The sequence below is a fragment of the Pan paniscus genome, chromosome 1, assembly GCF_029289425.2.
Source record: "Pan paniscus chromosome 1, NHGRI_mPanPan1-v2.0_pri, whole genome shotgun sequence".
Classification (NCBI taxonomy): Eukaryota; Metazoa; Chordata; class Mammalia; order Primates; family Hominidae; genus Pan; species Pan paniscus.
In genome coordinates, this window is record NC_073249.2 from 44044187 (window position 1) to 44070263 (window position 26077).

General features: G+C 51.2%; 1 protein-coding gene across 1 annotated transcript; it reads left to right on the plus strand.

Annotated features, from left to right (window-relative positions):
- The first annotated feature begins 3444 nt into the window (after positions 1-3444).
- Positions 3445-23635, plus strand: NUAK2 (NUAK family kinase 2). Its single transcript, XM_003822952.6, has 7 exons — positions 3445-4437; positions 13893-14013; positions 16986-17137; positions 17488-17553; positions 19407-19526; positions 20369-20501; positions 21187-23635. The coding sequence occupies exons 1-7, from the start codon at positions 4075-4077 to the stop codon at positions 22248-22250; spliced, it is 2019 nt and encodes a 672-aa protein (XP_003823000.3). The 5' UTR covers positions 3445-4074; the 3' UTR covers positions 22251-23635.
- Positions 23636-26077: the final 2442 nt, after the last annotated feature.

Below are 26077 nucleotides of genomic sequence, written 5' to 3' on the forward strand. Positions count from 1 at the left end.
CTAGAATTTAGAATTTAGAACCAGGGCTGGCTTAATAAATGTTAGATATCATTATAGCTGTTATTGCAATTACTCAGTCCATATTTGTTGAATGAATGAATGAATGAACAAATGAACGGTTTACTGGAGGAACAAATTGCCTAAGCCGATTTCTGCTTGTGGTCACAGCTTTGGGCATCCCATGAAACATGCTAGGCTTAGTTTGGTCAGAAGAGGGCAGCTTTGAGCTAGGCTTCCCAATTTGCCAGCGACTAACAGGATTTGCATCCCTTTCTTGGAGGGGAGGTAGGGAATACTACAGGCTGTAATTCATCCTCAGGGCTCAAGACTCATCTTAGAGGTATCTGAGATCTTCCTTACCTGCTCCCAACCCTCACCTGACCCCCATGGCATGGCCTTGGTGCCTCTCACCTCTGCTCCTACCTGCACCCTGCTTCCACCAGGACACATCACAGCAGTCCACACACTGAGCTGCTTTCAAATCCCCTTTTACCAGTCTGGACCTACCCCCACTCCCCTACAGACATACACACAGATTGTGAAGTGTGTAAGGACAAGGACAGACATTTGTTCCCACTTGTTTTCCCAGCACAGCACATAGTAGATCCAATAAACAGCTTTCCCCCATGACCCCCTCTAGACATGGATCAGCCATGGGACTTGGGGCTGGGGGGTAGGCGTCTCCCTTCCAGGAGTCAATAGTGGGGCAGGCAGGATTGAGAGTAGCTTAGCTCAGCCCAGATATCTCAGCACATCCACACATCCGACCACATGACCCAGGAATTCCCCAAGACTGCTGGTGGCAGAGTCCCTGACCAACACGGATTCCCTGTCAGGCACTCTCGCTTTCCCACCAACTAGACCTCCTTTAAGGAATTTGAGATCTGAGTTTCAGCAGCTTAGATCATTTCCGAGTCACATGCTGTTCTGGCTCTGTGTCTTCCTTGCCTACCTGCTGTGATCTTTGGTCACCCATGGCTCCTCACCTAGATGGGAATTCAGATTGTAGTCAAAGGAAGCTGGAGCAGAGGTGAGAAGGTCCAAGAAGTTGCAGATGATTCCCCCCGACCATGGCCAGATAGCTGGTAATGGAGTGGGCCCAATCACATGTAGGTGCTTTTAGTTTCATCTTTGGATTCCATCGCACATCCATTCCTTCAGTTCATAAGCATCTATAGAGTGACTTTTAGGTGCCTCGCAGCACACTGGGTGTTGGGGATACCTGGAAAAAATTACAGGAGTGTAGCTAGATTAAGCCTTAAAAGAAGTGTTAAGCTCATCTGTATAATTCTTTCATCTTATGAAGAAATGTTGATTCAGCTGGCCAATTGCCACTTGTCCTTCAGGTCTCAACTTAAAAAGCCCTGGCTTTAGGAACCTGCCCCTGACCAGCCTCCTCCCACCTGGGATACATATCTTAAAGAAAATTTGAGCCAGGTGCAGTGGTTTACACCTGTAATTCCAACACTTTGAGAGGCCAAGGCGGGCAGATCACCTGAGGTCAGGAGTTCGAGACCAGCCTGACCAACATGGAGAAACTCTGTCTCTACTAAAAATACAAAATTAGCCGGGCGTGGTGGCGCATGCCTGTAATCCCAGCTACTCAGGAGGCTGAGGCAGAAGAATCGCTTGAACCCGGGAGGCGGAGGTTGTGGTGAGCCGAGATCACACCATAGCACTCCAGCCTGGGCAACAAAAGCAAAACTCCGTCTCAAAAAAAAAGAAAAGGCAATCTGTTCTTCTTCCATCATGGACCCTTCTCCCTCTGTACAGGATTTACTTGTTGATTTCTCACTAGACTGAGAACATTCCAAAGGCAGGAATCTTGTCATGATTGTGTCCCCAGGCTCAGCACCTAGTGGGCACCAGTATTTGTAGAATGAAGTAATTAGTAGAAGGCCACAGAACTGGTTAGTGTCAGAGTCAGGACTCGAACTCAGATCCCCCAACACTCGGCCCTGTGCTTGCTCTTATGTTATCCATACTTCCTTTTGAGAATCCTAATCATCTGGATGAGCCCCCAGGAATAGAAGCAGATTTCAGAGGGGAAAGGAGATAGCAAGTCAAGGCAACTATCTCTGGGCCTCATCCTATTTGCATAGAAAACCCACAGCAAAAGGGGAGGCTGGTGGAGGGAAGAATGCCAAACCAGCCGCCACCTCCTGTGGCCCTCCAAATTTGGGAGAGATACATTGGTTTCCTGTGTAAGATGGATCCTCTCCAGTCACAAAGGAGATAAAGAGCTCCATGGAGGGATGGAGACATCTGTAACTCACACTAGAAAAATAATCAAAGGATCAGTGGAAGTAGAAAAGTGGGCAGCCACTGGGGGTGAGTCCTTCTCCATCCTCAGCGTGCCCTGGAAACACAGGGGAGGCACCATCCTCCTGAAGGCCTGAGGGGAAGGCTGGCTCTCCAGCATAGCTAGAATCCATCCAGGGCCCTAAACTGGCTGGCAGAAGGGGTTTCCCTCAGGGAAGAGGATCCAGGTCTATTGTCCTCTATTCTCTTCCTCAGGACCAGGGTCTAAATCCCGCCACTTTGTTACCAGTTGTGTGGCCTTGGACAGAATAATACTCATTTCACAGGATTAGGTTATCAAGATGGCCAAAGGGGAAATGTTCCCTTTCTGCCATTTAAAGCAAGAAGGAAAACCTATGGCCATTCTCATTTCACTGTAAATGAGCACTCAGAGTGGAGATTCTGGACCTAGCAACTCCAGGCCTCAAAAACTAAGTCAAGCTGGGCGCGGTGGCTCACGCTTGTAATCCAGTACTTTGGGAGGCCGAGGCGGGCGGATCACGAGGTCAGGAGATCGAGACCATGGTGAAACCCCGTCTCTACTAAAAATACAAAAAATTAGCCGGGCGTGCTGGCGGGCGCCTGTAGTCCCAGCTACTCGGAGAGGCTGAGGCAGGAGAATGGCGTGAACCCGGGAGGCGGAGCTTGCAGTGAGCCCAGATCGCACCACTGCACTCCAGCCTGGGCGACAGAGGGAGACTCCGTCTCAAGTCAAACCTCATAACCTACCACCAGTGCTCCTGGCACCAAAATCACAAGAAAACCTTGGGTGGAGCAACCATTTTCAGACTTAGGGACACAGGTTAGATAGTCGGCATGTAAAAATGTTAAGTAAATATGTATCCCTTTGGGTTCTCTCCACCTCCAGCCGACACATCATAAATAAATTCCACTAAGTGGTTGAGGGAATCTACTCAACCTTAGAAGCCCTCTTTTTTTTTGAAACGGAGCCTCACTTTGTTGCCCAGGCTGGAGTGCAGTGGCGCCATCTTGGTTCACTGCAACCTCTGCCTCCTGGGTTCAAGCGATTCTTCTGCCTCAGCCTCCGGAGTAGCTGGGATTACAGGCGCGCACCACCACGCCCGGCTAATTTTGTATCTTTAGTGGAGATGGGATTTCGTCATGTTGGCCAGGTTGGTCTTGAACTCCTGGACCTCAAGCTATTCGCCTAAGAAGCCCTCTTTGAGGAAGAAGGAAGAAGTTTCCAGGGCCATTGGATTCCAATATCCAAATAAGGTTGATCTAACTGAAGACAAGTGAACTCGAACCATAGGACAGCTCTGCACTAACCCTCCCACTAGGCTGGATTCTGCCTCTGTCCCATCCCAGCTCCCTTTCTCCTTTATGGACTCAATGAAGTGGTCAAGCAATTATAGATTTTGGCTTGGGACAAGCAAATTACTCAGGATGAAGAAATACTTTGGTGACCTTTAGTGCCCTCAGATCGCCCCTTGCCAACTGAGAACAGAGTACAATAAAACAACAGGGCATTAACCAGGACCAAGCGCCACTCAGAGGCAAGTGCAGCTCCAAGGGCCCTCAGAGTAAGCTTCTGGGCCTCAGGCGGCCTTCGCTGGAATCCCCTAGTCCCCATTCCTGGTGGGCGGGTTCCATTGACACCTTTCCTGGCCACGCCGAGGGGGAGGAGGCGGGGCCTGGAGCCCCGGAGAGCCAATGTGGACGGCCGTGGTCACGCGCCGCCGTCGAGCAGGCCAATGGGCGCCGGGGGGCGTGTCCAGGGCCTCGGGCTCAGGGCGTTTATAACAACTTGGAATGCTGTGCTTTACTGCGCGCCCTGGTACTGCTGTGGCTCCCCGTCCTGGTGCGGGACCTGTGCCCCGCGCTTCAGCCCTCCCCGCACAGCCTATTGATTCCCCTGCCGCCCTTGCTCACCTCCTGCTCGCCATGGAGTCGCTGGTTTTCACGCGGCGCTCCGGCCCCACTCCCTCGGCCGCAGAGCTAGCCCGGCCGCTGGCGGAAGGGCTGATCAAGTCGCCCAAGCCCCTAATGAAGAAGCAGGCGGTGAAGCGGCACCACCACAAGCACAACCTGCGGCACCGCTACGAGTTCCTGGAGACCCTGGGCAAAGGCACCTACGGGAAGGTGAAGAAGGCGCGGGAGAGCTCGGGGCGCCTGGTGAGTGCGGCTCCCTCTCGCGGCGCGGGGCGGGCTCCGGCTTGGCCGCTGGCAGGGAGCGGAGGAGGGCGGGCGGCGGCTCGCTCGTTGCTCGGCGGAGAGGCCAGCGTGGTCTTTACCGCGCTGAGCTTGCGGGGCTACTGCGGGGTGTCCCTGGCAGATGTGTCAGTCCGTGATTGCAGGGACAGTGGTCGCAAACTTGCGAACCCCAGCCAGCAACACCGTACTGTTGTGATGATTGCCAAATAAAAGGGAGGCTATGGATAGTTGGCGCGGAAAAACGAATCGTGTCGTGTCCTGGGATAAGATGGATGGGACTTAAGTTGAGTTTTGCTGGGAAAAGACTGTTCAATAGAGTGCAATGGAAAGAGGAAGTAGAAGGCACCCCATCTTAATAGGTATTTGGTAAATATGTGTGTGGTTGAATGAATGGATGAGGTGTGGATTTCCCCAACTCCAAGAATCTGGCAACCCAGCACACTGGAGCTCTGGCACAGGGGGTGGGTTTTGACATTTAGGTCCTTTCCAGCTCTAAAATTTAGTTGAAATTTCATTATGATGAGTTTTTGATTCTGGAAAATGTGAAACCAGGTCCACTGTACCAGAGACCTTTCGGTTTGGGGGCCTTTTCAAGAACATGCCCTGTTACTTTGGTGCGAGTGTAGGAGTCTAGCAGTCTGTGTGACCTTGGGCAATTTCCTTCATCTCTGTACTTTGTTTCCCCTTTTGCAGAACTGTAGAAAACACAGCCTGCCTCACAAGCTGCTGTGAGGATTGAATAAGATCGAAATATGAACTTCTATTGCTCCTAACACATAGAACTTGCAGTGAGATAGCCGGGCGCGGTGGCTCACGCCTGTAATCCCAGCACTGTGGGAGGCCGAGGCGGGCGGATCGTGAGGTCAGGAGATCGAGACCATCCTGGCTAACACAGTGAAACCCCGTCTCTACTAAAAATACAAAAAATTAGCCGGGCGTGGTGGCGGACGCCTGTAGTCCCAGCTACTCGGGAGGCTGAGGCAGGAGAATGGCCTGAACCCGGGAGGCGGAGCTTGCAGTGAGCCGAGATCGTGCCAGTGCACTCCAGCCTGGGCAACAGAGCGAGACTCCGTCTCAAAAACAAAACAAAACAAAACGAAACAAACAAAAAAAAGAACTTCCAGTGAGAATTTCTGGAAAGGGCAGCCTAGAAAGGATGGCAAATTTGTCAAAAGTTAGTTAGCATGGTTAACTGGTTCTCAAACTTGAGTTTAAAGTACGTAAGGATCACCGGGGTGTTTGTTTAAAATACTTACATTCTCTGGTTCCACACCTAGAGTAATTTATTCTGAAGGTCTAGGATAGGGCCATATAATGTATATTTTAACAAGCCTTTTAGAGCAGGTGGTTTAGGCATTATTATGTTTTGCCAAATCCAGTTGGGTGCTGGTTGTGAGTGTGTGTGTGTGTGTGTGTGTGTATGGTTTGCCCTATTGGCTACATCAGCAGTTACTTCTCCAGGTTGTGTTTGCTTTTGCAGCCAGTAGCTGGTTTGAAATTCAAGAAGTCATTTCATTGGTGAAGGAGAGTGGATGTTGGAGAAAGGGGTAGATTATGGCCCCATCAATAGGACCGAGTATGTTTTTCCTGCTATCGCCTGGCACAGTCCCCAGTTGCCTGCTGCCAGGTTACAGCTATTGGGCAATCATGTACTTCCTGGCTTGCCTTTTCTTTCTCTTTCTACAAAGTGTGAGGGCCCAGTGAGGCTCCAGGCTTGAGGCTGTTGGACCCAGGCTTCGTCAGGGGCTTAGCTGGAAAATAGCTGCTGGTGGCTTGTGCTTCGTGCCTCTTGGGGGTGGAGACACTGGGTCGTGGGGACTGGGGTGGCCCAGAGACTGAGAAACTGAGATTGAAGTTCAGAGTTCCCATCAGGCTCTTGACCCAGGTCACTGTGGGGTGTGTGTGTGGATGTGCGTGAGAGAGAGAGGGTAAGAGAGAGATCTCATTTGATTCCAGAATGAGATAAACTAGCTTTCAGTTTTCAAACTTCAGTGGATTTAGGCAGGGATTCCAGCTCTTATTACATCAGAAGATACTCCCTGGCCTCATGCCTCTTGCTCTATATAGGAAGCCAAGATCAGTAGGCATGGGACCTGCTGTGAACCTCCCTGATCCATAGACCACCCAGTTCTGCAGCTGGGAACTTGCTCAGGGTCTCCTTCCTTCTTGGAGAGCAGCTGCCTGCTGTGCTAATGGTTTCTCAATTCTGGAGCATTGCCTCTTCCCCACCCCACCCCACCCCTGCCTCTTGACTGTCCTTCGTGAATCGAGAGAGACCTAGTGCCTCAGGATACTTCAGTGCGGGAGAGGGGTGTGGGAGCTTGCCCAAGACCTCCCCCAGAATGAATTGAGATTGTTGGTGGGAGCTAGATTCAGAGGAAAGCCAGCTGGGTGACTTCCATCCCAATTTTCTCTCCACCTTTCTAGCACACTTCCCGCTCCCAACCTGCCTAGATGGGATTATCAGGGCCAGATGGGATTGGCTGAGGGAAGGGCAGGTGGGCGGAACTAATGGCTGCTCTAGGAGGACATCAAAGGAAAAACAAATATTTGCTCTGGCTCTTCAATACATTCCTGGTATCCAAATGACATTTCCTCCTGGGACTCACCCAGCTCCCCTGGCCACCCCTTCCCCTAAAGAGAAAAACACATGCTGGGGTCTCTGAAATGGTGGAGTCCACCAAAGCCTTTGGATGATCTGCATGGAAGTCTTACCTCCAAGGGGAACCATGAGGGGCGTGAGTCCAAGTGTGTGGTGCTCTGGAGCAAGAGTGCTCTGTCTTTTTTATGTTTTGGAGTGCAGTGCAGGATTTCAAAATGTTTGGAAATGACTGAGGTGGTCCGAGTCCTTCATTGACAGACAGAGTAGCTGAGGCCCGAGGAGGGGAAGTGACTTATCCTGTAGCTGGTGAGTGGCATGCCTGCAATATGGGCTCCTGGATGACCAAGTACTGAGTCCTAGACTGGGAGTTGGCCTTGAGATGAGCCCAGGCTTGCCTCAGTGTGCTTTGTTATTCCAACAGTTAGCTCCCGCTGCCTTTCCCAGCACTCCAGGCAGTGCTTCAGGTGGGAAGAGTCACTGGGAACCAACCCCCACCCTCACATAGAGTGACTGTGTTGAAGGATTCTGGGTGGGTGAACTACACTGTATTCCTGGGTTTCAAACCTTGTTGGGGATGCTGCCTAGCTGACAGTCAAGGTTGCAAGCATTCAAATCGTGGCTCCATTGCTTACCAGCTGTGCAACCTCTCTGTACCTCAGTTTCCTTATCTGTAAAGTAGGGGTGATAATTATTCCTACCTCGTGGGATTCTCTTAGGATTAAGTAAGATGGCATATGTAAAGTGCTTAGCACAGTATCTGACACACACAGTGTTATTATCCCAGCAAGGCTGGCTTTGATGAAGTCCTGCCCTTCCCTTTCCTGGGGAATCCCTGCGTCCTGGAGGTCTGTCCTACCCTGAGAAAGAGTATGGATTGTGCTTGGCTTCCCTAAGCCAAACCACTTTGGTTGCTGCTTTGTTCAAAGTCATCGTCTCTCCTTCGGCCCCAGCTCCAGAGAAGGACTCCTGCCTGGCTGGCTGCCAAGGGCTTGCTTGGCGGGACACTGCCCTCCCAGCTCCCTCTGCACCTGCCTGCTAAGCGGCAGGGAGGGAGGCTGCAGGCCACTCTTGTCCTTGAGCCCCAGCCAAACCACACAAGAAGGCTGGGCAGGGAAGCTCCTTGCCCAGCAACCCGGTAGAGGGGGCTGGAGGATGGCAAGGAGGGGGCAGCACAGTATAGGGAGGTGGCTCAGGCTCCCCTCGGAGCCCATTCCTGATCCCTGCCTAGCTCTCTGGCTGGTGTGGTGGGATGGCGAGCCACCCCTAGGCCCACCCCCACTCTGCCCAGCCTGGGCCAGCCCAGCCCAACCTCTCCTCCGTTATCTAAATGGGTCATCCCCTAGCTCCTTGCCCTGCCTCCCAGACAGCAGCTGCTCCACAAAAGGCCAGAGAGAAATCAAGGATCTTGGCTCCAGCTCTGGGTGATAACTATGACCAGAGATGCCCAGCTTGCACCTTCTCTCCCTCCACCTGGAACCAGCATCTCTGGATCTTCTTTTTCTAAGACCTTTCTACCATCCTCTCCTGAATCCAGATCGTTCCTGATCTGAGTCCCTGGGAGGGAGGCAGTGTTTACCAATTGAGCCACAGCACCTACCTCTCCAGGGTGTTGGCAGAGGAGTGGGCATATTTGTATATCTGTAAGTGGGATGGGGTGGCTGGTGATACTACACAGCCTGGCCTAGGGCAAGATATGGGGCATTCCCTTCTCCAGGGATGGGAGGCAGGCAGGGAAATCTCTATGGCTGAGATGGAAGCTTCTCCAGGCACCATCTTTCCATCTTCAATCCTGATTGTGTCTTGATGTGTTGTGGAACCTTGGAAAAGTCAGTGTGCCTTTCTGGACCTCAGTGTGTGCTGTTTGCAAAATAGAATGAGGAATTAACCCTGCTGCCTTTTCCAATGTTTAGGACTACAGGGGCAAGAAAACCACTGGGACAGAATCAGAAATTATGCTCAAGCAGGCTACCGTGGCCATAGTATGGGGCTGCTTATAATAATACTTGGCTAGCACCTTCCTGGCATAGTAGCAGGTGGCCCATTTCTGAAGAAGTTCAGCATAGAATTCTAGAGTTTGGAAGGGTGTGTAGAGATCGTGATGTGCAAATTCGTGAATGGCTCTTTCTTTTTGGCCTTTGCTCAAACCTTTCTTTCTGCCTGGAATGCCCTTGTTGCCCCTCCCTAGCCCACCTCCCTTGGCTTAGCAAACCTCACTCATCCTTCAAAATCGAAAGCAGTTTTTCTCCCAGAAGTGGTTTCCCTGCTCCTCCTATGGGCAAAGGAAGTTCTCTCCAGTGCTCTTGGAGCCTCTCTGCAGGCAGGGACATCAACTGCCACATTTATCACAATAGAATGGAGTTTAATTAATTGTCAGTCCTCCCACTGGACTGTGGGACTGTCCACTTTTTATCTGAATCCCTAACACCTAGCACAGTGCCAGCCAGGCACATAGTAGGCACTCAGCAGATGACTGGAGAATAAATATCCTTTCGTTTTTCAGATGAGGACATGAAAACCAGCCAGATGAGTTAACCAGACTTATCTGGTCAAGTGACTTATGTTGAGTTGCATAGCTCTATAGGGGCAAATAAGGATTCGATTCCTGGGCTCTTGATGACATCTCCACTAATCAGATGTTCAAGTTTATGTTATTATCATTGAATCTGGTTTTCTTTCCCCTTCTGAGTAGGGTGGCCATATATTGTATTATCTAAACTTGGATACTTTGGAGAGTAAAAGGGGCAATATTAGTAATTAGACCAGGACTGTCTCAGGCATGTGGCCTTCCTGCCTCTGGGTGATTGGTTCAGCAATTGTTACCCTCTTCCTTGGTTTTAGTCATTTTATTTTTATTTTTTATTTTTTTTTAAGATAGACGCTCGCTCTGTCACCCAGGCTGGAGTGCAGTGGTGCAATCTCAGCTCACTGCAACTTCTGCCCCCCCGGGTTCAAGCAATTCTCGTGCCTCAGCCACGGAGTAGCTGAGATTACAGGAATGCATCACCAGGCTCCCAAAGTGCTGAAATTATAAGCATGAGCCACTGCGCCCAGCCTAATCAACATATTTTTATTCTAGAGAATAGTTGCCTGGCTATCTTGCAGATGAGAACAAAGGTCCCTAAAAATTAGTCCTTATAACCGAGGTGGACTTCACCCATGTCTAGGAAGAAGAGGAGAAAATCTTATCTGAGCACTGCTCCCATCTCAGTCAAAGGTCATCAGCCCAGTGACTTAACTAGTAAATATTTGCGATTTATGTTCACCAGTAAACAATTGTTGAACACTTTCTATATGCTGAGCTCTGTCTAGGCCTGAGCTGTTGCTCTAATTTACTTTGACAGGCTAGCCAGCAGATAGCTAGAGCCCTCTCCTGTGGGGCCAGGATAGGCTGGGGAGCAGTGGTCTAGCCCTACCAGGGTGGTGATGCATGGCTCTTTTTGTCTGCCACTTGCTTGGAGACTGATAGAGGCCTGATGACATAACTTGTTTGCTTCCTGGAAAGTGCCAGCCGTACTGTGATCTCCTGGGACCTAATATGGATACCTGGTGGGTCCCTAACCTACCCCCTGATGCCAGAGCACAAACTTGCAGGAGGCTGGAACTGTTCAATGAGGATTAACAATTCTGATGTAGAATCATGGGCTTCTGGAGTTGAAAGAGATGGATCTTGGGGTTCAACTTGTGCACTCTCCCCCATGCAGAGACTCCTCCCAGCCCCTCTAGCACCCCTTTCTCCCTTTTTTGGAACCTCATTTATTTTAGGCCTTGTCATCTTTAGAGTTCTGCCCCCTAAGCCTATGATGATTTATTTCGCTATCGTATCTGCGAGTACACAACTGTACATCCAAGATGTGCCTATGCGTACATCTTAAGTTCTGAAATAGTTTTGATTATCTAGATATGGGATTTGTGTTTATATATGATTGATCGTTTTGCTCTTTATGGACCTTTATCTCTGAAGAGCTCATAGAACTTTATCCATTGTTTTATTTTAAACAAAGAATTTTAGAGAGAAAATAACTTGTCCATAAAATCTCCCCTTCAGGGAGAGGAAAAAGGGTATGGAGGCGAGAGGTGTGTGGGAATGATACTCCAAGTTGAATCCAGGAGAGAGAGGTACCTCCTAGTTAAAGGAGGATTCAGGCCCTCTCTACATCTACCCCTGGCCCCCTGCCCAGTTCCAAGCCCAGGTTTTTGTTTTTGTTTTTGTTTTTTGCTTAGCTCACTAGGGAGAGATGGATGGTTTGGAGCAGAAGGGGGATAGCCCCATCGCATCCCCTGCAGCTGCAGCATGGGCCTCTTCAGCATCGTGGGGAGGAGGCTCCATGGTGACCATCCCTCCCGCCTGCCATTGTCCTCCCTGCCCTGCTCAGGGAGGGCCCGAGAGCAGGGCCTCCCCTCTTTCAAAGATGAAGCTCTGGGGGAGGAGTGGGATGGAGGGCACGCCATCCCTGGCCCGTTGCCGGGGTGACCGGGCCAGGGCATTGTCAGCAGCTCCTCTTACGGGATTAGGGCTGTTCCGCATTCTTGTCCGATGGAGAACACAGGCCGGCAGGGCCTGCTGCCCCTGCAAGCCAGAAACCATTGTCTGCCTCCAGAGCCCTGTGAAAGGGTGGATTAGAGGCTCCTCCCCTCGAGCAGGGGTTTCCTTTTTTCTCTCCCCCTTTGAATCTTGAGGGGACGCAAACCCTCCTGGGAAATTGAACGAGGAGCTGTTTACCACAGTCTAGGTCTTCAGATTTCTCACAACTTGCCTATCCCCCATAAGAGGAAGTCCCGTATTTACCATTTGCGTCCTTGGGCAGCACTTGCCAGGAACTGGCCGGCCCTGTGACACCCCACCCCCACCCAGCTCCCACCTAGCCCTGCAGCCTCTGAGGGCCCCGTGGCATCTGTACGGCTAATTTCATAGACTCAGAGCAGGAAAGCCCCTCAGATCTCTTAGTTCAACCTGTTTGTTTCACAGAAAAAAAAAACCCGAGGCTCTGAGAAGGGGTGGGGACTCGCCCAGGGGGACAGTGACAGACTCCCTAGGCAGTGTCTCTCCCCAGCTCCGCGCCTCAGGCCCTGCTCCCTGGTATTTTCTGGGATTTTGTCCAGGAGCTGCTGCTGAGGAGGGTGGAGCAGAGAGGGACCGAGACCCTCGGTGGCTCAGAGCTTTGCTAGCTGCACCTCGGCAGCCCTCTTTCCATTTCTTCCCGCCTCTCTCCGCCTTTCCTGAGCCCACCACACATACTGCCTGGAGGGCTTCGTCCTCATGTGGTGTTTTTCATCTTGCCGGGCTAAGATAGCAGGCCCTGAGATAGCAAGCAACTGTTGAGTTGTTTGTTGTCAGGGGAGGAACGTTTCTCATCTGGACTGAATAGACTGGTGTTTAGGGGCTTTTTTTTTTTCTTCATAATTTTGGGACCAATTTTTAAAAACATGGTAAAACATACATAATATAAAAGTTACCATTTTAAGTGTACCAGTAGTGTTAAATTTAACGTTGTTGTAAACCAATCTCCAGAATTCTCTTCATCTTACAAAACCGAAACTCTATGCACATTAAACAACACCTCCCCATTTCCCCTCCCCCAGTCCCTGGTAACCACCGTTCTGTTAATACTTGCTGTCCCTATGAATTTGCCTATTCCAGGTACCTCATTTAAGTGGGAGCATACAATATTGATCCTTGCGTGACTGGCTTATTTCACTTAGCATAATGTTTTCAAGGATCATCCATGTTATAGCATGTGTCAGAATTTCATTCCTTTTTATGGTTGAATAATATTCTATTCCATCCTATGGACGTACCACATGTAATTTATTCCTACATTTCTTTTTTTATTTTTTTATAGACAGGGTCTCACTCTGTTGCCCAGGCTGGAATCCAGTGGTGCAATCATGGCTCACTGCAACCTCTGCCTACTGGGCTCAAGCAATCCTCCCACCTCAGCACGTGCCTATAGCTGGGACTACAGGCATGTGCCACCACACCTGGCTAGATTTTGAATTTTTTGTACAGACAGGGTTTCACCATGTTGCTCAGGCTGGTTGCGAACTCCTGGCCTCAAGATGATCCTCCTGACTTGGCTTCCCAAAGTGCTTGGATTATAGGCTTGAGCTACCGCACCCAGACCTATCCCTACTTTTCTTGATGGACATTTGGGTTGTTTCCATTTTGTGGCTAGGGACTGATTGCTTATAGCAAGTTACAGAACTGGAGCAGAAAAAGTACCAAACTCAGAATCAGATGGCCAGTAGTCGAATCCACGTGCACCAGTTAGTGACCGTATGACTGAGCACATCATCTAACCTCTCTGGGTCCCAGTTTCTTCACCTGTAAAGGGTATTGATGATGCTTTTTGTGCCCACCTCCCAAGGTTGTTGTGAGGGCCAGTTCATTTACTAATGCAACAAGGAGTTATTCTGTGCCTACTGTGCTCAGCATCAAGAATTCAGTGGTGAGCAAGACTGGCTGGTCCTTGTCCTCATGGTGCAGATTGGCACATTTGCTTTATAATTCATAAAGCATCAGCCTTGCAAATGCAGGTTTTTACCTTCCTTGTCTATCTGTAGACTATGAATAAGGAGGTGACTGGTCCATATTCCTTCCTACTGCATGGACCATGTGCACTCAGCTCAGGTGAGATCTTTTTCTAGAGAAAGTGCTCTCCAGCCTCTCTGCCACCTACCCTGGTGAAGGATGGAGTGGCTTCTATGGGTGTACTCTGTGGCCTTTATAGCAGCTACAGGCAAACCACCGGGACCAGGGCCCCCAGAGTGTCCTCTGCCAAACCTTTCTCCTCACTCTCATGCCTTCTCTTCCCAGGTGGCCATCAAGTCAATCCGGAAGGACAAAATCAAAGATGAGCAAGATCTGATGCACATACGGAGGGAGATTGAGATCATGTCATCACTCAACCACCCTCACATCATTGCCATCCATGAAGGTACAGTGGGCACTTAAAGCTGGAACTTGGGGGTCTATGTGTGTGCATGTGTGTGTTCACATGCGTGTGTACATGTGTCAGAAGAAACAACATAAAGAAGTAAAAAAATATAGGCTCTAGAGAAGGGCAGGAGCTGGATTTGAAACTCAGCTGTATGACTTTGCACAACTCATTGAATTTAGTCTCTGGGCCTCAGTTCCTCATTTATAAAATGGGGTAATCCCATCTACATCACAGTGTGGTTGCAAAGATCAAACTGTTTATGTCATTGAATGCTCCACTCATGGGAGGTACTCAAGGAATTGCAGGTTTTTTTGTTGTTATAATTCGGTTTTCCCTACTTGAACACTACCTTCCCAACCCAGTGAGCTCCTTAGCAATCTGGGGGAGGCTGAAACATACATAGACCTGCACCTGTCTCAGGTGCGTGGGTGCTATTCTTCATGCGTCCCAAGAGCCAGACCTCCTAGAGTCTGACCTGGGCTCTGAATCATTCCTGCCACAGGGCTGGCTCCTACCTCTCCTTGTCTTTCTTGGCCTCCTCTTCTCTGACATCAGTGCTGATTTCACCACTCCAGCTGCCCTCCTCTCCATGACCCAGACAACAAAGTGAGCAAGAGAGGGTGACGAAGGAAAGATGGGGAGCCCTCTCTTACACACACCTGTCTGCGTCAAGACTTTACATAATATCAGTTAGATGAGAAGCGAGGGATAGCAACAGGAGGGAAGAAAGGGAGACTGTAACTCTACCCTTTGTCTGTATATTCCTGGTGGGGAAAAAATAGAGCAGTCTCTGCTCTTGGGTCGTGTTCATAGAAAGATTAAGGGTGGAGCCTTAAGGGTAGAGCCTTAAGACATAGCCCTGTGGCTTGAGCCTGTCCCATGAAGAGCCAGGCAAGTGGCTGAGAAGGCTAATTTTATCTCTGTGTGCTTCCCTCAGGGGAGAGTGGGGAGATAACAAAGTATTGGTTAAGCCAGGCTGAGTGTGGTGATTGGGGTGTGTGTGTGTATATATATGTGTGTGTGTGTATATGAATTCTGCCTTACACCCATATCTCCAGCTAGGCTGAGTGTGGTGATTGGTGTGTGTGTGTCTGCATGTGTGTGCATGTGCATGTGTGTGTGAATTCTGCCTTACACTCATATCTCCAACTGGATCTGGGAACTGAGCACTGCAGCTCAGGGTATGGCTTCTCTGGCACCTTCAGATTCAACAGACATAAGAACATCATAGTTACTGTGTGTCTGGAGGGGCTCCCCCAAATTCATCCCCTTCCTGCTACTGGCTTCAAGGGATGTGAGGTAGTGGGTGTGCCTCAGTCCTGGGAAATGACCTCTAACCTAGCTGTTCTCCAAAATGTGCCCTGGCTGGCTTTTGACTCCCGATTTTATGGCACAAAGGTTGCATGCACCCTTGCAGAGATGATGAGAGCCATAGGGGTGGAGTCTCAGCCAGGCATCCCCAGGAGGCTGGGCCTCCACAGATAAGGGCCATTTATTCCTGTCCCCCTGGAAAAAACAACAGTCCTCCTGGCCACGTATCCAATTCCCTGGAAGCTGGGACTCCTCTAGGGAGAAGGCTCTTCACTTCACTCACTCCTTCTCAGAGCCTAGACAGCATTAGCTCTGGGGCAGGCCAAGCAAGCCAAACTCATAGGACCCGTTTGACACAAAGGTGCAATGTCAGGGACATACATGTTCTAACACACACCAGGCAGAAGGGCCAGTTTGGTGAACCAGCCACTCCCTACCTAGTCTTCAAGTGGCAAGAGGGCCACTCCTACCCAGAGAGATGAGCCAGCTGGGATGAGGTGGCTTCCAGGAACCCAGCCAGTCAATTAATTACCAAATATGTATTGATTGCTTCTGTGTACAAGGCCTTATGCATGAGGCCCTGCCCTGGATCCTCTGGATGGAAGTCAGAGATGGTGATGGATATCTCAGCTCTCCCTGGTGCTTTACAGTTCATGATCCACTTTAATATACTTTTATTCCCTCTTCTGATCCTCAAGACAGACATTATTATTGGCCTTATTTTTCAAATGTATGCATGAGGGCACTGATTATAAACATAACTGTGGCCAGGCGCGGTGGCTCACGCCTGTAATCCCAGCACTTTGGGAGGCCGAGGCGGGCTGATCACACGGTCAGGAGTTCAAGACCAGCCTGGCCAACATGGTGAAACCCCGTCTCTACTAAAAAATACAAAAATTAGCCTGGCATGGTGGCGCGCACCTTTAATCCCTGCTACTCGAGAGGGTGAGGCAGGAGAATCGCTTGAACCTGGGAGGTGGAGGTTGCAGTGAGCCGAGACCACGCCACTGCACTCCAGCCTAGGTGACAGAGCGAGACTCTGTCTCAATAAATAAATAAATAACTGTAGGTACCATTTATCGAGTGCTTGTTTATATGTCAGACCTATACCAGCTTGCTCAGCCAGCCCTGGAACTGCTGCTGACTTTTTATATTTCTCACCCCAGCCCTGTGAGGTTGCCTTATTATCCTGCTTTTCAAATGAGGAAACTGAGGCACAGTGGTTTACTGACTTGTCCAAGATCACCCAGCAAACCTGCATTCTTCCTCATGTATCTAGAAGAGATTTGCCCAAGGCCACAAGGTGAAAAAGTACCAGGTTCTTGAACCAAGGAGCCTGGCCTTTCATTCCCATCTAGTGATGTCTCTGCCTTCCTGAAAGGGCAGGGTCATTTTCAGAATTCCCAAAAGCCTGAACTTCCAAGGAGGCAGAGGATGAGCCAGTGTCTTTGGCCTTAACTCATGGCTCCTGGAAGATGCTGAGAAATTCCAAGGCCCTTCTTCTGCCCTTTTTTGCCACCGTATAGCCCCATTAGCAGATATTCCTGGAGGGGGGTCCTGTCTGATTTGGGGCCTGGGGTCGGGGAGGAGTGAGTCACCCCCAGTGGAGAGCAGTGCACTCTGGGAGGGCCTGACGTTCCTTGCCTTGCTCTGCCCAGTGTTTGAGAACAGCAGCAAGATCGTGATCGTCATGGAGTATGCCAGCCGGGGCGACCTTTATGACTACATCAGCGAGCGGCAGCAGCTCAGTGAGCGCGAAGCTAGGCATTTCTTCCGGCAGATCGTCTCTGCCGTGCACTATTGCCATCAGGTGAGCACCTACCTGCTCCAGCCATATTCTCAGTGGGTGGTCCCCAGGGCTTTAGGGCTGTTTTGGACCAGAGAGGTTCCGTGACTTGTCCAGGATCACACAGAAACAGAGGCAAAACTAGATTCTGGACTCTCAGGGAAATGTCAGTGTCTCTGACTTTGAGTCCCTTCCCCGGGGATAGAAGGGCCTGTGATTTCTTGCAGCACATACCAATAAAGATAGGCCTTCCCAGCCTACCTGTGCTCAAGCCCACTTGGCTCCCTTTGTGTTAACCTCAGTCTCCAGACTGGGCCCCTCATCATCTTCCCTTCCCTGGTGACCTTCCCGTGACTGCCCTCTCCTTCTTTCAGAACAGAGTTGTCCACCGAGATCTCAAGCTGGAGAACATCCTCTTGGATGCCAATGGGAATATCAAGGTGAGTCCCACTTCTTATTTCTAGAAGCCTCCTTGCCCACCCCAGCTTTTCTGCACTGTCCCCAGCCAAGTAGCTCTAAGCTCTTGGTGGATTCCTGAAGGAGCTGAGCAAGGCTGACCTTCATTGGTACTGGTAGGGACCTCAGCCATCATCCATTCCAACACCTCATTGTGTGGATGGAGAGCTGGAGCCTCAGCTGAGGGGTGCTTTGCACAAGATCACACAACTAGCGCGTGGCTGAGCCTGGACTAGAACCAAGATCTTCTGATTCCCAGATGAGTGCTCCTTTGATGTCATAAGGCTGACAGGAGTCTAGATCTAAGGTCAGGTTTGCTACAACCTTGGGACAGGCCCGGCCTGAGTTCTTCTCATGTGTGTACACACTTGCATACACACACACATGCATGCTTTAATCTGGTACAATTAGCCCTTTGGAAACTTCCCACAGATGAAGGACTCCAGCTCCAGCTTCCTGCTTTCTGCAGCTGCTAGATTTCCATGCTTAAGTAGTTAAATTTAGGTATGGAGAAGTTCACGTTGATGGGATAAACTGAGATCTCAGGGCTGGAGGAAGGACATGGCACAGGGAGGCTGGCCCCTGCAGGCACCTGGGAAGGTGACGCTGCACTCTGACCCTCTTCAGAATCTTCCTGAACCCAGGACATAGTCTCTTCCAGTGGCTTTTGACCTGTACCCTGAGGTGCCCTGGTACTGAGTTCATTCCCTCTTACCAGCCAATTCCCAGAGCAGGTGGGGCTCTCTTTGATGCTGAGCAGAAGGGAGGGAAGCCAGAGCCAGTAAACCCGCATAATCAGGCACAAACATGGACAGGCATGAACTTTCCTATCTGCACCAATCATGTGCTTCATTATGGGCTTCAACTGGTAACTGCTTGATAAGAGGCCAATAAAACCATAAACAAAGGAGCCAGAGTTTCATAAACAGCCCCTCCCCACCCTGAACACACATAACCCTCTGATGGGGTGAAGAGGTGGGGAGCACCAGGGCATGGCCTCAGCCTCTAACTGAGGATAGGTGGGAAAGGGTCTCTCCGGGCAACGAGACAATGGGGTTGGGTTCTCAAGCCCTCAGTATCAGATGGTTCAGGGAGTCTTGGGCTGTAACCACAGCCCTGATGTTTGTTCTGCCCTCATTATTGCTTCTTAGCTATATTGGGCTGACCCCAGGTTCCTGCCACCAAGTTCTTGCCCCGGTGTGCACACAGGAATGAGCCCTTTGCTAGGAAGGGCAGCTCAAGTCTTATGTGGTTCATTGGTTATAGGGCTTGCTTGTTCCTGAGGGCCATGCCATTATCACGAGGTGCTGGCTTTCCCCCTCCATCTGGCTGACCCTCCTTTCCATCACTAAACATCATTAGAGCCTCATGCAGGGTCTCACCTGGGCTAGCAGCTGCAGGAGAGGTGGGGGCAAGGAGGTCAGCATGGGAGTGTACAGTCTGTCTGGAAGGCAGATCTAATGAGCAGGGGCTCCAGGGAGGCATTGGAAACTCTAGGCTTCTAGAAGGAGATGGGAGACTTTCCAAGGGATATGGGCATGAGAGAGCATCTCTGTAGTGGAATGCCATGTGAGCAAAGTGGTCTGGGGAGCAGTGAGGATCCTGGAGCCCCCACAAAGCTCTGCCTAGATGCTCCTTATTGACACAGCTCCTCAGGGTTCGTTCCTCCAGGGCCTGAGCTATGCTGACAGTGCTCAGTGTGGGGTAGGGGTCATGGGGACCCTTTCCTTCTATTGGAGCCTGGGTTTCCCCAGGGTCTGGAGAAGGGCGGGCCAAGAGCTACAGAAAAACCCAGGCCTTGACATGACCTGTGCCCGTGTTTGACTCAATCCTGCAGATTGCTGACTTCGGCCTCTCCAACCTCTACCATCAAGGCAAGTTCCTGCAGACATTCTGTGGGAGCCCCCTCTATGCCTCGCCAGAGATTGTCAATGGAAAGCCCTACACAGGCCCAGAGGTAAGTGGCCACCCTCCCCTGCCAGCCTGCCTCAGATGTTTACTATGACTTTAGATCTTGGGAGATTGACGGGCTAGTTTTCAGAGCACAAAACTCAAGCCTCCCAAAAAGTAGTAACTTGCCAGATGTCTAGCCAGGAATGGCAAAACTAGAACTAGGCCGGGCACAGTGGCTCACACCTATAATCCCAGCACTTTGGGAGGCCGAGGTGGGTGGATCACTTGAGGTCAGGAGTTCGAGACTAGCCTGGCCAATGTGGTGAAACCCCATCTTTACTAAAAAAAAAAATACAAAATTAATGGGGCTTTGTGGCACACACCTGTAATTCCAGTTACTTGTGAGGCTGAGGCAGGAGAATCACTTGAACCTGGGAGGCAGAGGTTGCAGTGAGCCAGGATCATGCCACTGCACTCCAGTCTGGGCAACAGAGCAAGACTCCATCTCAAACAAACAAACAAACAAAAACCAAAAAAACCCCTAGAACTAGAACTTAGGTCTCCTGACTCCTAGGTTAGTTCTTTGCCTCCCTCACATTCCTCGTTCCTGTTACCTTTCCCAGCACCCAGTCCAGCCTCCTGAGAGTGATGTAGAGATGATATCTGTCACAACCACCCCTTCCCCAGCCCGGAAGAGATGACCTGGCTATAGCTCTTGTGCTTGTGGCTGTCCCTCGCAGGGAATGCGATTGACAACATCTCAGACCCCTTCTGCAGCATCCCCGTCTTGGCCCCTGGGTAGGAGAGGTGGGTCGTCCTCAGGTGTGCTGGCCTCTGAGTTCTCCAGCATGTAACATTTTCCTGTCTGGTATGGGCATCCCTGCTGACCTCCCCCATCTCTCTCAGGTGGACAGCTGGTCCCTGGGTGTTCTCCTCTACATCCTGGTGCATGGCACCATGCCCTTTGACGGGCATGACCATAAGATCCTAGTGAAACAGATCAGCAACGGGGCCTACCGGGAGCCACCTAAACCCTCTGGTGAGTAAGAGGTGTGGGCGTTCTTATCCAGGCCTGGGGTGTCCTTCACTCATTCCTAAGGCAGAAACTACACAGTGGCACTAAAGTCAAAAGGGCAACAGTCCATCATGGCCCATGGTGGGTTAGGGTACCCTCCACCGTATGTCCAATGTCGAGACCTCTGGGGAAGGAGGGGATAGCTCTTTCTTTCCCACAGGGGCATGCTTGATTATATTTGGGAAGTGGTTCCTAAGGTCTCACTTAGATCTTCTTTGCTACAGTTGTCTCATTTCCTATTGCTTTTGTTCTCATCCTCAGAAATCTTTTTGTCCTTCACTATGACTCAGAAGGCAGGAAGAAGGGTGTGAGAGACCCAGTTTACCGTGAACACAGTCTCTACCCTCAGAGGGTTGAATTTCAATGGAGAGAGAGAGGATAGACACCAACATACACACAAGGGCTTATGAAGGGGTCACAGTCCTGAGGGGTCAGAGGACAGAGAGGCAGCTGGAGGAGTCAGTCCAGGAACTCTGGACTGGGGAGCTGTCCTGGGCCAAGGCATGTATAGAGCCCTAGGTTGGAAGGGACGCATCCGACCCAGGAGTATGCAGTGTCATAGCTCAAAAGGGGATGAGCTGGGGACAGGGGACAGGGAGTGCCTATTCTGGGAGCTGCCAAACTGAAGCACCTGCCTTTTGTCTTCCAGATGCCTGTGGCCTGATCCGGTGGCTGTTGATGGTGAACCCCACCCGCCGGGCCACCCTGGAGGATGTGGCCAGTCACTGGTGGGTCAACTGGGGCTACGCCACCCGAGTGGGAGAGCAGGAGGCTCCGCATGAGGGTGGGCACCCTGGCAGTGACTCTGCCCGCGCCTCCATGGCTGACTGGCTCCGGCGTTCCTCCCGCCCCCTCCTGGAGAATGGGGCCAAGGTGTGCAGCTTCTTCAAGCAGCATGCACCTGGTGGGGGAAGCACCACCCCTGGCCTGGAGCGCCAGCATTCGCTCAAGAAGTCCCGCAAGGAGAATGACATGGCCCAGTCTCTCCACAGTGACACGGCTGATGACACTGCCCATCGCCCTGGCAAGAGCAACCTCAAGCTGCCAAAGGGCATTCTCAAGAAGAAGGTGTCAGCCTCTGCAGAGGGGGCACAGGAGGACCCTCCGGAGCTCAGCCCAATCCCTGCGAGCCCAGGGCAGGCTGCCCCCCTGCTCCCCAAGAAGGGCATTCTCAAGAAGCCCCAACAGCGCGAGTCTGGCTACTACTCCTCTCCCGAGCCCAGTGAATCTGGGGAGCTCTTGGGCGCAGGCGACGTGTTTGTGAGTGGGGGTCCCAAGGAGCAGAAGCCTCCGCAAGCTTCAGGGCTGCTCCTCCATCGCAAAGGCATCCTCAAACTCAATGGCAAGTTCTCCCAGACAGCCTTGGAGCTCGCGGCCCCCACCACCTTCGGCTCCTTGGATGAACTCGCCCCATCTCGCCCCCTGGCCCGGGCCAGCCGACCCTCAGGGGCTGTGAGCGAGGACAGCATCCTGTCCTCTGAGTCCTTTGACCAGCTGGACTTGCCTGAACGGCTCCCAGAGCCCCCACTGCGGGGCTGTGTGTCTGTGGACAACCTCATGGGGCTTGAGGAGCCCCCCTCAGAGGGCCCTGGAAGCTGCCTGAGGCGCTGGCGGCAGGATCCTTTGGGGGACAGCTGCTTTTCCCTGACAGACTGCCAGGAGGTGACAGCGACCTACCGGCAGGCACTGAGGGTCTGCTCAAAGCTCACCTGAGTCGGGTAGGCATTGCCCCAGCCCGGTCAGGCTCTCAGATGCAGCTGGTTGCACCCCGAGGGGAGATGCCTTCTCCCCCACCTCCCAGGACCTGCATCCCAGCTCAGAAGGCTGAGATGGTTTGCAGTGGAGCCCTGGGCAGGGCAGGATATGGGAAGCAGGCAAATGAAATGCATCAAGGGTTCAGTGTCTGTCTTCAGCCCTGCTGAACGAAGAGGATAATATAGAGAGGGGAACGGGAACGCCCGCGACAGAGTCCACATTGCCTGTTTCTTGTGTACATGGAGGGGCCACAGAGACCTGGAAAGAGAACTCTCCCAGGGCCCATCTCCTGCATCCCATGAATACTCTGTACACATGGTGCCTTCTAAGGACAGCTCCTTCCCTACTCATTCCCTGCCCAAGTGGGGCCAGACCTCTTTACACACACATTCCCGTTCCTACCAACCACCAGAACTGGATGGTGGCACCCCTAATGTGCGTGAGGCATTCTGGGAATGGTCTGGAGTAACCCTTTGTTATTTTTATTTTTATTTATTTATTTATTTTTTTGAGACGGAGTTTCGCTCTTGTTGCCCAGGCTGGAGTGCAATGGCACGATCTCAGCTCACCTCAACCTCCGCCTCCCGGGTTCAAGCGATTCTCCTGCCTCAGCCTCCCTGGTAGCTGGGATTACAGGCGCCTGCCACCATGCCCGGCTAATTTTGTATTTTTAGTAGAGACAGGGTTTCTCCATGTTGGTCAGGCTCGTCTCAAACTCCCGACCTCAGGTGATCCACCCGCCTCGGCCTCCTAAAGTGCTGGGATTACGGGCGTGAGCCACTGCGCCCCACCTAACCCTTCCTTATTTAGCCTAGGAGTAAGAGAACACAATCTCTGTTTCTTCAATGGTTCTCTTCCCTTTTCCATCCTCCAAACCTGGCCTGAGCCTCCTGAAGTTGCTGCTGTGAATCTGAAAGACTTGAAAAGCCTCCGCCTGCTGTGTGGACTTCATCTCAAGGGGCCCAGCCTCCTCTGGACTCCACCTTGGACCTCAGTGACTCAGAACTTCTGCCTCTAAGCTGCTCTAAAGTCCAGACTATGGATGTGTTCTCTAGGCCTTCAGGACTCTAGAATGTCCATATTTATTTTTATGTTCTTGGCTTTGTGTTTTAGGAAAAGTGAATCTTGCTGTTTTCAATAATGTGAATGCTATGTTCTGGGAAAATCCACTATGACATCTAAGTTTTGTGTACAGAGAGATATTTTTGCAACTATTTCCACCTCCTTCCACAACCCCCCACACTCCACTCCACACTCTTGAGTCTCTTTACCTAATGGTCTCTACCTAATGGACCTCCGTGGCCAAAAAGTACCATTAAAACCAGAAAGGTGATTGGAAGCAGGCCCTGCTGTTCTCTTTGGTGATTGAGGTGGGGAGGGATGGTGCTGAGCAGGTTTTTGAGCCTTCTCCTAATACTCGTTCCCCTAGGCTGCCAGGGATGGGAAATAGAAAAACTGCCGAATCAAAACAAACGTGAGCTCAGTAGCTCTGGCCTGACCCTATTAAGCACACAGGTGGGAAGGCCCTGGGCCCAGAGTCCCAGTTGCTCTTCCGGCCTTTGGCACTAAAGTAGAAGTGGATTTGGCAGATTATCCCACCCTGCCCCCACCACCTGCCTCCTTCTCCTCCCACCCCTGCTCCTGTCTGCTTGAGCCCTGCTCCTGCTGCGTAAAGACACCCCCACAGCCTTTATTCTCTCCTTCCTAAGAAATCCCCTTTACTCTGGTGCTGGGCAGCTTTTCCCCCCTCCGTCCTCACTGCCTGACTCCTAGAGAAAGCAAAGAATGCCTGGAATGTCCACCCCCACCCTACGCCAACTCCCTCAGCCCCCTGCAGAGCATTCCCCGCACGCCTGCTCCATTGAGAAACTCCCAGGCTCCGAGGGCTGGGGATGAAAGGGAGGATGAGGACAAAGTGCCGGCCAGCAGCCGGCTGGCTCTGGCTTCAGGCAGCCTCCCTCCCCCACCCCGACCCCCTCTGGTAGTCACAGGAGGCCTCCAAACGTCCCCAGCTCTGGCTCTGGCCCCACAACACACCTGTCCTGCTGGCTGTCGGTGCCTGCCCAGTGGAGCGCGTTGGACCTCCCCTCCCACACCTGGAGAGCTGAGCTGGCAAAGTCACGAGTCTGCAAAGGAGATGGGGAGGGCAAGGCAACTATGAGGTCAAGATGGGAGAGCAAACAAGACATTGCTTAGGCGACACTGGAGTACTTAGGTCTTAAGTCTCTGAGGTCCTACTCAGTGCTGGAACTCTGGGCTAGACTCTGGGTAAACATGGAAAAAATCCAGGGGGTGGGTTTATCTCCAGAAGCTTAGAGTTCAGCTGTGGGGTTAGCAGTGCTCCTTTATTCATTCCTCTCATGAATCAAGCCCTTTTGTGTGCTAAGCTTAGTAGAAGACAGAGGTAATTGCTGTATCCCTGGTGCAAAAAAAAAAAAAAAAAAAAAAAACAGAGATCTTAGCCTCAAGGAGGTTACAGACTGGGAGTCTGTAACTCACTGCAATTCAGTGAGAAATTGTTATTGGTTCAGATCATGTTGAAAGGGAGTTTGGGGACGGCGCGGTGGCTCATGCCTGTAATCCCAGAAATTTGGGAGGCAGAGGTGGGCGGATCACAAGTCAGGAGATCGAGACCATCACGGCTAACACGGTGAAACCCCGTCTTTACTAAAAATATAAAAAATTAGCCGGGCGTGCTGGCGGGCGCCTGTAGTCCCAGCTACTCAGGAGGCTGAGGCAGGAGAATGGCGTGAACCCAGGAGGCGGAGCTTGCAGTGAGCAGAGATCGCACCACTGCACTCCAGCCTGGTCTCAAAAAAAAAAAAAGAAAGAAAGGGAGTTTGGATGATGGAAAGAATTGCATCTTCGGAGATAATAATAGGGGCTACCATTCACTAAGTGCTTATGGGTCAAGCCCTTTAGGTGTGTTACCTCATGTAATGCTCACGATAGTCTTGTTAGTTCAGTACTATTTTTATCATTCTCATTTTATAAAAGAAATGGAGACTCAAAAACATTAAGTAGGCCAGGTGCAGTGGCTCACATCTGTAATCCCAGCACTTTGGGAGGTCGAGGCAGAAGCATCACTTGTCAGGAGCTCGAGACCAGCCTGGCCAACATGGTGAAATCCTGACTTTACTAAAAATACAAAAAATTAGCCGGTCATGGTGGCGCACTCCTCTAGGCCCAGCTACTGGGGAGGTTGAGGCAGGAAAATCCCTTGAACCTGGGAGGCGATAGTTGCAGTGAGCCGAGATTGTGCCACTGCACTCCAGCCTGGGCAACAGAACGAGACTCTGTCTCAAAAAAAAGGAACTTGATAGCAAATGGAGAAATCAGACCTCAAACCCAGGTTTGGCATCCCACAGACTCACTTGAACGGCATGGTGTTTGGAGAATTGGATAAAAGAATGTAAGTGAAGGAACTATAAATTTATATGCCAAGTTTATTTATAAATATTTATTATATGAGCATCCATTATATGCCAGGTTCTTTTGCAGGCACAAGGAATATGCCAATTTCCCAAGTGCCCTTTCCTAGTCTCCACAAGCCCCAAGAGAAAGCTAAGAAAGAAGAGAGTGAAGCCAGGCATGGTGGCTCATGCCTGTAATCCCAGCACTTTGGGAGGCCAAGGTGGGTGGATCACCTGAGGTCAGGAGTTCGAGACCAGCCTGGCCAACATGGTGAAACCTCGTCTCTACTAAAAATACAAAAAAAATTAGCCAGGCATGGTGGAGCATGTTTGTAGTCCCAGCTGCTTGGGAGCCTGAGGCAGGAGAATTGC